Source organism: Euprymna scolopes, chromosome 11 (genome assembly GCF_053919585.1).
Source record: "Euprymna scolopes isolate OS-2025 chromosome 11, ASM5391958v1, whole genome shotgun sequence".
Lineage (NCBI taxonomy): Eukaryota > Metazoa > Mollusca > Cephalopoda > Sepiida > Sepiolidae > Euprymna > Euprymna scolopes.
This window is the reverse complement of record NC_136492.1, coordinates 77,382,453-77,396,585: the sequence shown is the minus strand read 5'-3', so window position 1 is coordinate 77,396,585 and position 14,133 is coordinate 77,382,453. Positions and strand designations below refer to the sequence as shown.

Genomic DNA, 14,133 nt, shown 5'->3' with positions numbered 1-14,133 from the left:
ATATTTCATTTTGGAAGAGAGAAATATATGCTGGTGTCAAAATGACATAATATGCCAGCCGGGTAGGTAGTAAAAAAGTCCTCCAAAAATAAATAATTGATCTGCGTTAGGATAGGTGATGGAAAATTGTCCTACTAAACAAAAAAGGAAGTGTCTTTCTGTTCCTAAGGCAGAGAGAGAGAGAGAGAGAGAGAGAGAGAGAGAGAGAGAGAGAGAGAGAGAGAGAGAGAGAGAGAGATCTTTTTTTTTTTACATAGGCATCACCACATTATCAAGGCCAAGAGGCCACTCAAGGATAAGGGTTAAAGAGTGTACAGTAGAAATTGGACAGTATAGTAATCATTAGTAATGAAAATTTAGTAAATTTGATAACTTATATGGAACGGCTCATCAAGAACTTATTTACGTTAGACTTGAAGACAACCATATTGTAGTCAGCCGGAAAGCAGGAAAACGGAAGACAATTCCACAGGCGTGCAGTTCTAAGAAAGAAGCTTTGTTCATGGAATCTACGTTTAGGTTTAGGCACAGATAAAGAGTGGGGGGAATTATTGATAGTGTTTACAGCTAGACGAGTGTTTCTTGTGAAAGTTTGGCGAGGGGGGACCATAGATTGAAGCTCAGTCGAACACTTTCCATGAAAATAACGATACATCAGAGACAAACTCGCAACATCTCTTCTGTGAGATAGAGGTTGCTTGATCCATAAGTACAACCTGCACTAACACTGGAGTCAGAAGGTTGCATGTTTAGATCACGTCGAGATCACCAATTTGTGGCGTGATCTATGAGATTATTTTGGATGGCGTTAGCATTTTTGGAATCAGGCCAACAATCAGGCCAACATTTAGCATGGATTATAACAGTTATATTTTAGGTAGCACTTCCTATCTGGCGACCCTTTCATTCTTTTAATGCTTCGTTTATACCTATTTTTATATTCATGCCTGTGTATAGCCTTCATTTTCTTTCTTTGCTAAAATATAGCCGTTATACCCAATTTATATAAAATGTTGCTGAGGTTCTTGGCTAACCCCCAAAACACTATCGTCATCCAAAATAGCCTCTACTAAATCCAACGACCAGGCCACAACACTTTTTTAGTACCCTATAGTTGATATTTATTATTTTAAATGAGTACTAACATGTTTATAAGAGGGCTTTTCGGTTAGCCTGTTATGTGTAGTGTGCCCCCTTATTTACAATGGTGGTGATAAAATCTGAGAGACGGCCACATCTTGTTGAACAGTTGTCATATCTCTATTCCACAAGCGACTACCGTTCACTGTTGTTGTTTCTTGGCTAACTGTTCTTAAGATATGTAAGACGCTACAAGGAAGAAAAACGTATACAATAAGTTTTTGGTTATATCAAAAGGTTTTCTTCTTGTTTTATTCATGTAAACATGCAAAGGACAGGATTGGATTGTCATCCGACTATCTGTAAAGAATCTGTGTATATGTTTGTAGGCAATAGGCAAACTGCTGTCTGTATAGCGAGCTTAATGTTAACTCGATTGCCTGTCGTCTCTTTCACTTTGTCAATCTGTCTTCTTTTTTTTTTTTTTACTAAGGATTTACTACTTATCAAGAGCAAAAAGCCACTTGAGGATAAGGGTTTACTGAGTGTCAGGCGGACAGTGATTATTTAAGAGGGCAGCTGAATAAGAATGTATGCATGTTGAACTTGAAAACGATCATGTTGTAGGTTTTTTGTTTTTAAAAATATATTTTTTTTTTACTCATGTTCACTCCTTACAAAGCATATCGCCACTTGGACTAAAGAGGCTACTATTTGGGACCATATCTAGGAAAGATTAACAAGATATTTGTTCATTTTACATTTAAACTTCTGCATATCAGTACAACCAGGGAAGCAGACAGCAGAAAGGGAATTCCACAGTTTAGCTGTTCGAGGGAAGAAACTATTAGAATAGAAAGCTTTCTGGCATTTAGGGTCAACAACAGTGAAGGGGTGGGATCTTATTGCTAACCAGGTTTGTTGAGGATATGTACGTCGAGAGGGTACAAGTGAAACGAGTTCATCAGAACACATTCCATTAAAATATTTGTAAAACAGGCACAGTGATGCAACATTGCGGCGATGAGACAGGGGTTGGAGTTTAGTTGATAAAGTGGAACCGATTAGATTGACAACTCATTTTTGGACTTTATCTAAGAGGGAGATAGTGGTATCTGCACCAGCCCAGATGTGGCAACAATGCTCCATGCAAGGCTGAATAGTGGCTTTGTAAAGGTACAGGATACTCTCAGGCGTGAGTAGTCTTCTAGCTCGATAGAGGGAACCTACCTTCTTTGCAGAAGCCTTTGCAATGTCCTCTATGTATTTGTTCCAGTTCATATTGCCCGCAACTATTAGGCCGAGGAGGTTGAAGGTAGAATTCTCAGATAGGGTGCTATTTGTCATGGATATAGGGGGTTGGAGAGGTGTCTCGTAATTGTTAAAGGAGAGCAGCTTAGTTTTACTAGCATTTAATGTTACTATCCATTTGCGGCCCAATTCCATTATAGTCTGGAGGTCATTTTCTAACAATTTTGCCATTGTCTTAGATTTATGTACGCCTGTTCTTCCCTCGTGCATATTATAGAAACAGTCTCTCTAACCTCTGTTTGTCTGTCTATTTCACTCAATTGTCTGTGTCCTCAACTTAAATCATACACACTCTGTTGCATTATATCCCAATTCTGATGTCGACCAAATTTTTAATAACTTACTTAACAGATTTTGAAAATCTCCTTTGTTTACCAAATCAATTGCCCATTAGCCATTGACTTACATAATAATCCAAGTCCTAACATGAAATGACGTCTCCAAAGTTCCTCAACAAACTGTGTTTTAATAATTATTTTTATTTTTCACGGTTTCAATGGTTTGTGCTACATTATCTGTCTTAATATCTCATTGTGTTGCACACGCTTCAGTTCGAAATAACATTCTTTTTTCCAAACACACACACTAAATAGATGCATTCCATTTAAGTTAGACATGTTTGTAAAAGGTTCTCTTGTTTCATGATTACATTTAAAATAGCATTTTCGTTGATAATAGAACTTGAATGCCTACTGGAGAGAACTTAAATGCCTATTAGACACTATTCTCACGTGTCTAAGATCTTTCTGTACAGTTGTTTGTCAGGACAACCTGGCATGAGGATACTTTTCCCTAAAATAAACCCCGACTAAATGTTCAAAATCACATAGTATTCACGGCCCAAATCAGATCTCTTCGGTATGGCTAATCCACAGTGGCCTATATGAGGAATTGTGCATCTTCTTCAAGTGATGTTGTTTATAGTAACAGCATTAAGCTGGATACGCCACCAGACTAGATGTATTCTTGTCTTGCAATTCAGTAAGTCCAGGAAACCACAAGAAAATCATACTATAAAATATTTAATTGGTCAACTGGAGAGAGGAAAAATAATGTTCTTAACTTTACTAACTCAACATTTGAGATGTAAAGGAAATTTAATGCAATACTCGAATATCTATGTATCTTAATTAAAGATCAAATGTTAGCCTCCTAGGAAGGAGTCTCTTAACTTTTTGAGAAGTTCAATTGAAGTAATATGAAACACTTTACTTTGAAATGGTACTTTTGTCTTGTCGGTCTGTCAGACTTAGATTTAAAATCGTATTTTTCTTTGGTCTGTCACGTTTAAATTTAAAATAGAATCTGGCACTTGTGCATAAAAAAAAACGCCCCGAAAATATAGAAGTTAAAAATTATATGATAACAAAACTTTATTAAGTACTTACTTGGTATTAAAAAAATGTTAGTATACACCAAAAATTATGGAAAATGATGAAGTAGAATTTTAATAAAAAATAAAATTAGTTTAGTGATTTTATGCTGTTTATACCAAGGAGAGACAAATGATGAATCTTGAGTTATGAACTCAGATGAAAATCTGATCAGGGCGGACTGCTCTGAATGACGATGAATACTTTAATTTCATAAATAAAAATAAAAATGTTTGTTGATTTTCCTTAATTTTCAGTGTATGATAACATTTTTCAATACGAAGTAAGTACTTTATATAAAATTTTGTTGTCATTTTATTTTTAACTGCCAAATTTCACAGGCAAACACAAATTGAATGGACAAATTTTGAGGATAACCATTCTTGATTTTTTTTAAGGTAACAGAGTTGGTTTTAGTCTTAATTAAGTTTCAGCAAATTTTTTTGAACCAATGTTTGTCATGTTTTGATATCTTTTATTTTTGTAGGGGAATTAGGCCTGTGGTTTTTTTTTTACAAAAGAGTCACCACATATCAAGGTCCGGAGGCCACTTGAGGATCAGAATTGATGTGTGTACAATAGTCATTGGGACACTAGCATTATAATCGTTTGTGGTGGAAATTTGGTACGATTAGATTATTTACGAGAACAGTTCAATAAGAACTTGTTTATGTTGGACTTGAAGACGACAATATTGCAGTAAGTTTGAAAGCAGATTAGCGTAACAGAATTCGACAGGATTCTAGGAAAGTTAATGGAATTCACGTTTAGGTTTAGGCACCGATAAAGAGTGAGGGGGGGGAAATTATTGATATTGATGAGTGTTTTTTGTGAAATATTGATGAGGGGGAATCATAGATTGGAGCTCAGTTGAACATTTGCCATGAAAATAACGATAGAGCAGGATCAGGCTTGCAACGTCTCTTCTGTAGGAAAGAGGTTACAGAGAAGAGAAAAAAGCATCACCTACTCCCACATTAAGAGATATATCCTCCTTTAACTTTTCGGTACTAGTACAGTTAGTGGATGAGGCCCATTCCTCCTCCCTACTTCTCCTTTCTCACAAAAGAGGCATTTCATGTCTATCTCTACTCTATCCTTATTTTTATGGCAGGTGCCCGACTGAGCTTCTATCTATGCCCCCCCCCAGAACATTCGCAGCAGACACTAGTCTAGCTACAACAACTGTCAACAATTTCTCTTAAAACTAAACAAAAATTCCATGAGTAAATTTTTTTTCCTAAAAGTACCCATCCGTGGAACACAATACTGCGAAGCTGCTTCCCAGCTGACTATAATATGGGTGTTTCCAAATTTAATATAAACAAGTTCTTGTTGAGCCGTCCTCTTTAATAATCAAACTTTACCCAAGTTTCACCATTACTGATCATCAGGGTGTTGTCTCAGCAGCCACCTGACATTAATCTTTTTCCTCGAGTGGCCTTTAAGGCTTGATTTAGCAGTGACCTCCCTTAGTAAAAAAAAAAACAAAAAAAAAAAAACAGACAAAAAACAATTAGGTTAGGGTTAGAGTAAAAAAGATAAATCAGTTTATTTTTAGTCCAGTTCCAAATTCATTTTCGGTTTAATCACTTTTCTTCAATTATTGCTTGCCAGAAGTTTTAGGATTTAATTAATTTCCAGATAAAAGTCTTTTTATTGGCTAAGCGATTTGGCATCATCTGGCTGTTTACATTTACTGCCGAAAGACACTGAAGGACATGTTCGTTTTGTTTGGTTTAAAAGTTGTACCAATACCAAATTTTTGCTTATTGAATTTCATCAAGATCCTTCATGAGAAGAAAGTCTCTGAGGAATTTTGGTACAGGAAGTTTGTCCAGATTCTGATAGAAGAAATGCCCCAAATGATGCCGAATCCAAATCCGACTCAGCTGCTGAAGTGACAATGGCTGATGAGCATATAAGAACCACATTTCTTTTTCAGCCTGATTCGCTTCAAAAGCAAACTCTTCAGGACTCAACAGGCATGAACGCATGTGCCCCTTATCGAAACCGGTCAGAATAAATTGCTTCACAATTTGCAAGGCACCTCGGTTGAAAGCTAGTCGGACAGGACAGGATGAAGCGGGAGCCTGTTCAGGACAGCGGAATGAATCAATGTGACCACTAAATTTGAGCAACGTTTGTACAGCTGAATATCGGCCACTGCTTAGGGCGTACCACAAAGGCGTGCGGTATTGATTGTCAAACATGTTCATATTCATGCCAGCTTCTAGAAGGTCCACGATGCATTCAGTGTGACCTGAAAGAAACAAAAGAAGAAAAAGAGTGTCAATCATTATTTTGGGTTAAGAGAAAAAAATAAACAAATAGCAAAAATAATTGGCAATACCTAAGAATATTTGAAATTAAACAGTAATTATGAAATATTAGACATTTTAGCACATTAAAACAGGCAAATGAGTAAAAGTTATAACCTGTTGACTTAGAATGAGTGCTTTATGTCAAATTAGTGATTGGACATGATTAAACTTGTGTTCATTTTTGCATTAAATACTAATTCCTATTAATCCCTAGTTGTATATCAAACGGATATCATAATACTTAGTTCGTCACACCTTATTTTTAGAAAGATCCATACAAAATTTCAGTCAGATCAGCTTAGCAATTTCCAAGAAAAAGTAAAACTTAAAAGCTAATCCTTATTAATTCCTAATAGTGCATCGAACAGATAGAATAATAATTAGTTTGCTGCACTTGATCATAACGAAGGTCCATACAAAATTTCAGCTAGATCCATTCAGTAGTTTCTGAGAAAAAATGAAACAGACGGACAGACAGACTATGAGAAAGATAATATAGATGTTGCAACAAAGAGATAGTTGTTTGTTGCTTTACAGTATATCAACCTTTTGTGGAATATTTTTTTATTATGAAAATCACTCCAGACAAGACATGAAGCCACTTGATGTAAATACTACTTCAAGGTTAAAAACTCGCAAACAATAAGTGTTAGATGGAATAGATTCTGACTCAGAAAACAGCAATTTTTCCGTCTTTGTCAGAAATATCGCTTATGGAATGCCATTCTAGTGACCAGTTCCATGCAATCCCTTTTTTCAGGAGGTTATACAGAGGAGTTCGGATGCGGTGTAAGTCTGGTAAAAATGAGCTGTAATGGCTTACCAACACAAGGAAAGAATGTAGAGTTTTGACGTCTGTTGGAGCTCGCATGTTTTTTTATGGCTGATATGTTTTCTGGGTCGGGTTGTCGACCTGTTTTACCAAAGATGAAACCCAGATATTTTATTGACATTCGGTAAAATTGACATTTTTCAGCTTGTACATGGGAAACATACTGTTGGATCCTATCAAGTACAGCGATCAGACGTTGTAGGAGTTCATCCTGGGATGTGCCAGAGATGATGATGTCATCGATAAATGCTGTGGCTTCCATTATACCTGTCAGCATTGCATCCATGGTCTGCTAGAATATAGATGGGGCAGTTTTAACCCCGAAAGAAAGATGGTTGTATAGGAATAATCCCTTGCGAGTGTTGATTGTAAGGAGCTTCTTGGAGTCCTCATCAACTTCGATTTGCAGGAATGCATCGGAAAGATCAATTTTTGCAAAACAAGTTTCACCGTTTAACTTGACAAAAATTTTCTTTGTGGCCACGTTTATGACACACTTAGCACTTGTGTCTTCTGAAAAGATAAAAAAACGTACATAGTACCATTCACCACAAAATCAGCATGCAGACTTTGAGTCTATCATTTGAGCTGATGTGTGATGTTTGTGAAGGTAATGTAGGTTGTTGCTGGACTAACATTGTGTCCTTTCTTAAGTTTAACAACCTGTTACACTCAGTTGTCAGATTTTGGACGGTTACGTTTTTATCCGTTTCGAGCTTTACTAGCAGTCGGGAACGTATTTCTGAATTGCTTGGTGATTGTAGACCTGCTATAAAAATTAGGCATTTAGTTGGTCCTCAGCTAGTGTCTGGAGGTGAAATCTCTTGCACTCGTGATTCACACGTTCAGCATATGTGACAAATTCGTCTGATTGCTTTTTTGCAAGTTTAAAACAGTTATATCAAATATTGAATAGGGACTGTTGTTCCCCCAAAATGTCCGTTAAGTTACTGATAGTCTCAGTAAAGGTTAAATCATAAATATTTACGAACCTTTCGTTTTCCTTTGTACCCAACTTCAGTGTCAGCAGGAGTTTTTTCCAGTCGTCGTTCTTGCTAGGAAAATAATGGTAAAATATGTCTTTCCATCATAAAAACTACGAGTTGAATGTGCAACCATTGTTGGCGTCATAGGAAAATTCTATAGTAATGTTTGAAAACTCGGCACTAGATGAATTCCCGGTGTCTTGCAACTGAAATTTTTGAGTTAATGTCGTTATTAAATTCAGTTGTGCTTTCTCAAATTGTTCCTGTTGCTAGGCCAGAATTTGTCTGCGCAGATAGACATTTTTTTTTTGAAAAGTGTTTTTGTTTATTTTATTTCCAAATCTTCGTCGCCAGTTGTTGTATAGTGGGATGCGTTAGGATCAATATAACATAAAATATCTTATTGCAAGGGGACCAGCTTTCACGTGGGTATGTTGGCAGCACATGATGAAAGAATGGAATCATTATGAACAAATAAGAAAATCATTCGCTGTTACATAAAGATATACGTTTATTATGGAGACACACACACACTTAACGACAATTCAAACATAATACATGAAAGGTTAGAAGTCCAAGTATGATAACAGGAACGAACAGAAATGATGCTCATCTCTCCATTTTCAAAGTCACTCTGCCCCCCCCCCACTCTCTACTTTCGGTCGTTGATCTCGCGAGAAGTCGCAAGAATTCTGTCTAGGACTCAGACAAGAGAAGGCAACTTTGCCCAAAGAAGTAAAGAATTACTCCCCTTGAATTATACTTTTATATCGTCCTAACAAGGAGGAACCAGAAATTGGAGCTCAGTCGAGCATCTAATAGTTTTGTTCACATAAATTTTGTAAATAAATAGTCTAAAAATTATGTATTCTATTTAAACTGTAGCTCAGATTCTGACAGGCCATCTTTGATTTAAAATCAAAGATGGCGTAAATATCACAAAACACAATTGCAATACTCTTCTGTTTTTTTTTTCGGATTTATTTAATATTCCTTTTATTTTCTTTTAAAGTTGATGAGTTCCTATTCTTCTGATGAGTCAGGGCGGAAATTTTTTTAAAAAATGACATAAAAATTAAATGAATGGTTCTGTGCTACGAAACATGCTGTCAAGAATTGAACATTTTAAAATGCTGAAAGAAATAAACAGTAAGATGACGGACAACATCTTGAAATTCAGAATATAGACCTTTTGCCATTTATTTGTATATGCTCTGCAGTTACATGGAGTTTCATAAATTAAAGGATTGGTATAAATAAAGAGTGAAATATAACTGAATATACATATTTTTTCTAAAAAAAAATATATATACATATCTCATTTTGATGGATTGATTATTGCAATTTCTTCTGATGAGTTAAGGACAAAATAGATTCACTGATTGATATAATAATTAAGTGATTGATTTTGTGCTACGAAAAAGATACTGCCAAGAATCGTAAATATCAACTGAATTAAAGTAATAAATTGTAAGATGGTCAACATTATGAACTTTGGAATATAGACTTTTGTCATTCTATCTCTCTCTCTCTCTCTCTCTCTCTCTCTCTCTCTATATATATATATATATATATATATATATATATATATATATATATATATATATATATATATATATAGATAGATATTAATCTTTTCCATACTGACTCATCAAAAGAATAGAAACATTTTTGTTTTTTTCCAAAGACTTTTTGTATTCCTTCACAACAATATAGGAAATAAATACATAAAATACATAAGCATCTATATATTTTACATACTGATTTTTTATCCATATATATATATATATATATATATATATATATATATATATATATATATATATATATATATATTCTGTCGAAATTTTATTTTATCGATGTCGCCTTCAACAGTGCAAAGGGAAGTGGGAGGTCAGCATTTTTGGTTAGCCTGTAGCATTCATCTTACCCCCTTCTCTTCTTGGCCCCCGTTGTCCAGCGATGGTTGCCGTGTGTTCTTGTTAATGATTGGTTGTTCTGAAAACAATCCCAGAAACACCTTTTTTTTTTGCATTTTTTTCAAATTAGTCCCGGAAAAGATTTATTGAGAGAAAAACTCTCGTTTTCCGGGCTCCGTCCACGAACCGACGTAAATTGGAGTGGTTGAAATTGGTGTTCTAAAATACACCATTTATTGAACAGATAAAGTGTGGCAGAGACCGTCACTATTTTTATTTATTCTTTTCCAAAGTGTTGAACGAGAGACTCGGCAACATTGATTCATTTTCTTCGTCCCCTTTCTAACGGATGAAGAAATAGCCAGACATTCCTTTTCAGAGAAGAGGAATATTATTTCCGGAGAAAGAAAGAAAAAGAAGACAACCCTTTTCAAAGAAAAGAGATATCATTTCAGAAGAAAAAGAAAAAGAAGACAACCCTTTTTAGAGAAAGGGAATTCCATTCGGACACTCCATACTACGAAGAGAGAGCCAAACTTCAAAAACATCTTTCGCAGGTTTTGTTTGTTTGAAAAAAACAAAAAACAAAAAGGACAGGGGAGAAGAATGAAAGAAAAAAAACTTAGAAAAAACCTTGCAACTCAGCCTTGCATGCTTTCTTTCCCGAGGGGGGGGGGGCTTTTTGTTGAAAGACTGAATTTAAAGACTTGAAAGAACTATTTTCTATTTTTTGTATGTGCTTTTCATTTCAGCCTTTCTTTCAAGTAAGAATTGTTTTCTTGTATTTGTTTTTTATTTCAGGTTACCTTAAGTTTTTTTTACCCCCCCCCGACCTTTGGAAAATAAAAGCAATCATAACATTTTATTTTATTTTAAATAAATTCGGATCATTTTAATCTCATTTTGGGTCTTTATTTCATTTGATCATTTCTCTAGTTTACCATTTCCGGAAAATTTGTTTTACTTGTTTATTTTTCTTTTTTTCTCTTTTAATTTGTTACCCTAAAAAAAAAACAGATTTTGGTGACGACCCCAAAATTCCCACAATATATATATATATATATAGTAAATTATAAAATGTATATTATAACTTACTAACGCATAAATCTATACTTTCGCATATTAATTTTATGTGAGCAAATTAAGTAGTTATATATATATATATATATATATATATATATATATATATATATATATATATATTAGTGATGGGACGATTCGAATATTTTTTTCGATTCCGATACAATTACCGATTCCAATTTTTTAAAATAAATCTCTTAATGCTTTATAATAAATTGTTATTTATTCCCGATTACAGTAAAAACCAATGTTAATTATGCAGATATTTTCGCAAGCGTAAAATACACTTGCAGAAAATGATCTATATATTTTAGTTTTACTGGTAGTTTTAAATCGATATAATTGTTATACTATCATTATAACCAAAAGTGGAAGGTTTTGCTTTAAACAAAATCAAATAAAAAAAGACAAAAAAGAAATCGTTTTTGGCATCGGAAAGTAGGCATAAATTTTTCCGATTCCGATGCTCCCAAAAGTTTCGATTTTTTTTCTGATTTTCAATTCCGATTAATCGTCTTAACACTAATACATATATGTGCATGTGTTTGTGCGCGTGCGCGTGTGTTGAGATCCCTAAAACTTCAGCCTTAATTTTTAGAATTTCTAAAAATTCCAATTCATGTACAGGATTTGGATCAAAATTGGAATAAGGATTCTATAAGTAAGGTTTATTAACACTATATCTTGATTTTAATCATTGTAAGAGGACATACAATGGGGCAAAGATTGTTATGTTAGGGATATATATATATATATATATATATATATATATATATATATATATATATATATATATATACAGGGTGTCCCAAAAGTCGCACATCATCTAGGTTTTTATAAAATAAATATAATATCTATTTTCTTGTTCATTAGCTCAACAGGTGGACAATTCTAGTACACATTTGAGATGTTCCCGAAGACAAAAATGTCAAGAGGGACAGATCTGGGGAGCGGAGTAGCCACTCCACGAAGATCAGTATATGGTGTGCAACTTCTGAGACACCCTGTATATATATATATATATATATAAAATATATATATATATATATATATATATATATATATATATATATATATATATATATATGCGCGCGCACGCGCGTGTGTGTGTGTGATGTACTTAGAAAATTATGTTTTTTTAATATGCCATAATCACAGTTTCATGTGCTTTTGAGATTGGTCAGATCACGTAGTGTACGAGTTCGTATCAAATTAAAGCTTTGTTATATTTCTTCATACTTATACACGTTCTGAAGAAGATTTGTATGCAGGTCTGTTAGTTTTTTTTTTCCAGTGTTAAAAAACATTATTAATTTTAATATCTTATTTCGTGTTATTGAGCTCGCATATCACTAGTAATCTGTAGATAGAAATGAACCAATATATTGAAATGAGAAAAATAGTTATCGCCCCATCAATCGTTTTGTAGTGTGTTGCGTATTTTGAAAGTAAAAAAGGTTAGAATCTGTTGTACTTGAATACAAACGATAAAATAAAAAAGAACATTTTTTTTTACATTTCCTTACGTACACAAGATTTTGATTTTTTTTATTTGAAGGTTTCCTTAAAGAAAGTGATTGAGCAAATGGCATTTCCGTTTGTCTAATCTGCCAGACAATCAAAAAGAAGTTTCTTTAAAACACAATCGTCTGATTTATTCGCTTGATAGTTTGCGTCAACGATGTTTAATTCTTAGTTGCGTTTTGAGAGAAAAAGATTAAAACGATTCTATCCAAAGATTTCGTTTCAGATGTGTTTTACGAGGATTTTAAACACAAAGAATCAAATTATAAAAGAGATGGACGAGATAAAGAGTTGCAATGAGATTAAGACGCGATTCGGACGAACGCTAAAAAACCAAATGGCTCGAATAGCTACTCTCTTTCTTTCTCGGCTTTGTTGAGATCCGCTCTTTTCTTCAATTCCAAAAGCAAGTTAGTTTTCACAGGAACATGTTAACTCAAAGTATTTTAAACCAATGAAAATTGTTTTAAACCTAAAATCTAAGAAGCAATAAATAAATAAATAAATAAATAAATAAATAAATAAAAACAAAGATCCAAACGTTTGAAAGATTAATCCTACCGTACTGAAGGACCGAAGAACGTATGACCTCCCCCCGTGCCTTTAACAGAGGAAAACGAAAAAGAATACTACAGCGATTCTTTTACATTCTTGCACATTAGCGAGAGTCAGGCAAACAGAAACGAATTGCTACTCATATTTATCCACGCATTAACATGAACAAGATGAACTAATGCACGCATACAGTGCCATACTGCCTATTACTTACTGCCGCGGGAGGACATTTTCCTCATAAAAATATTAAGATATCACAATTTCTTATAATATTATTAACATGTATAATTATTACTATTAAAAACATCACATTAAAATTAGAATATGTTCTTTTTAAGAGTTTCTAGAGAGTTCTAAATATAGAATATAAACCGTTCTGTTTCGAGAGCTTCTGGAATGTTCTAAGTGGTGGTGTTTCTGGAATTTTCCATTCACCAAAGCTATAAAAGAACGCTGATAGAATCAACTCTTCAGTTAGTCAGATAGTGAGTCAGTTTGAGTCGTTACGCTGTTCCATGCTGTCAGACATTGATTGGATTAACTCTGGCGAATATTTCCTGGGATCCAAATCTGGTCGAAAGGAAAAAATCAATTACAAACATCCTCAAAGAAAAACTGGACATTTTGTAATTATGAAGATCTTCTGACCTTCTTTCTGATCCAAGAAATATTGTTATTAACTCTTAATATCTTGGTCTTTCTTCTAAACGTAAACTAGACTGAATTATCTCCCTTAGATCATTTGTAACTATTTTTTTACTTTGTTTTTTTACGTAAAAAAAACAATTTTTTTACTTTGTTTTTTACGTAAAAAAACAATTTTTTTTACCTTGTTTTTTACGTACAAAAAAAACAAACTTTTTATTTTTATTTTTCTTTAAACTCTTGAGTTTTAGTTGTTTTTTTGTTTAATATATATATTGCATGTTTAATACCCCTAATCTCAAACACGTAACACTTACATATACACATTATTCACACTATGAACACATTTTTGTGATTATTTGCTCAACTTTCTTTACAAAACATGAGTTTGCATAAATGAACATTTACTGACTGAAAATAATTTTTATATTCTTATAAAATATTAGATATGAAATGCTTCATTATAAAATTTCGTTTTTCTCAATTTTTCACTTACAAAACTTT

The 14,133-nt window shown here is 33.7% G+C and overlaps 1 protein-coding gene across 2 annotated transcripts in view; it reads right to left on the bottom strand.

Moving 5' to 3' along the window:
• Positions 1 to 5,285: 5,285 nt before the first annotated feature.
• Positions 5,286 to 14,133, bottom strand: part of LOC145287917 (ankyrin repeat domain-containing protein 55-like) — a 152,129-nt gene continuing 143,281 nt past the window's right edge. For both annotated transcript variants that reach the window (XM_080135865.1, XM_080135866.1), the window contains exon 4: positions 5,286 to 6,027. In XM_080135865.1, the coding sequence (XP_079991991.1) occupies positions 5,534 to 6,027 (494 nt within the window). In that variant the 3' untranslated portion in view covers positions 5,286 to 5,533. The remainder of the gene's footprint in view (positions 6,028 to 14,133) is intronic.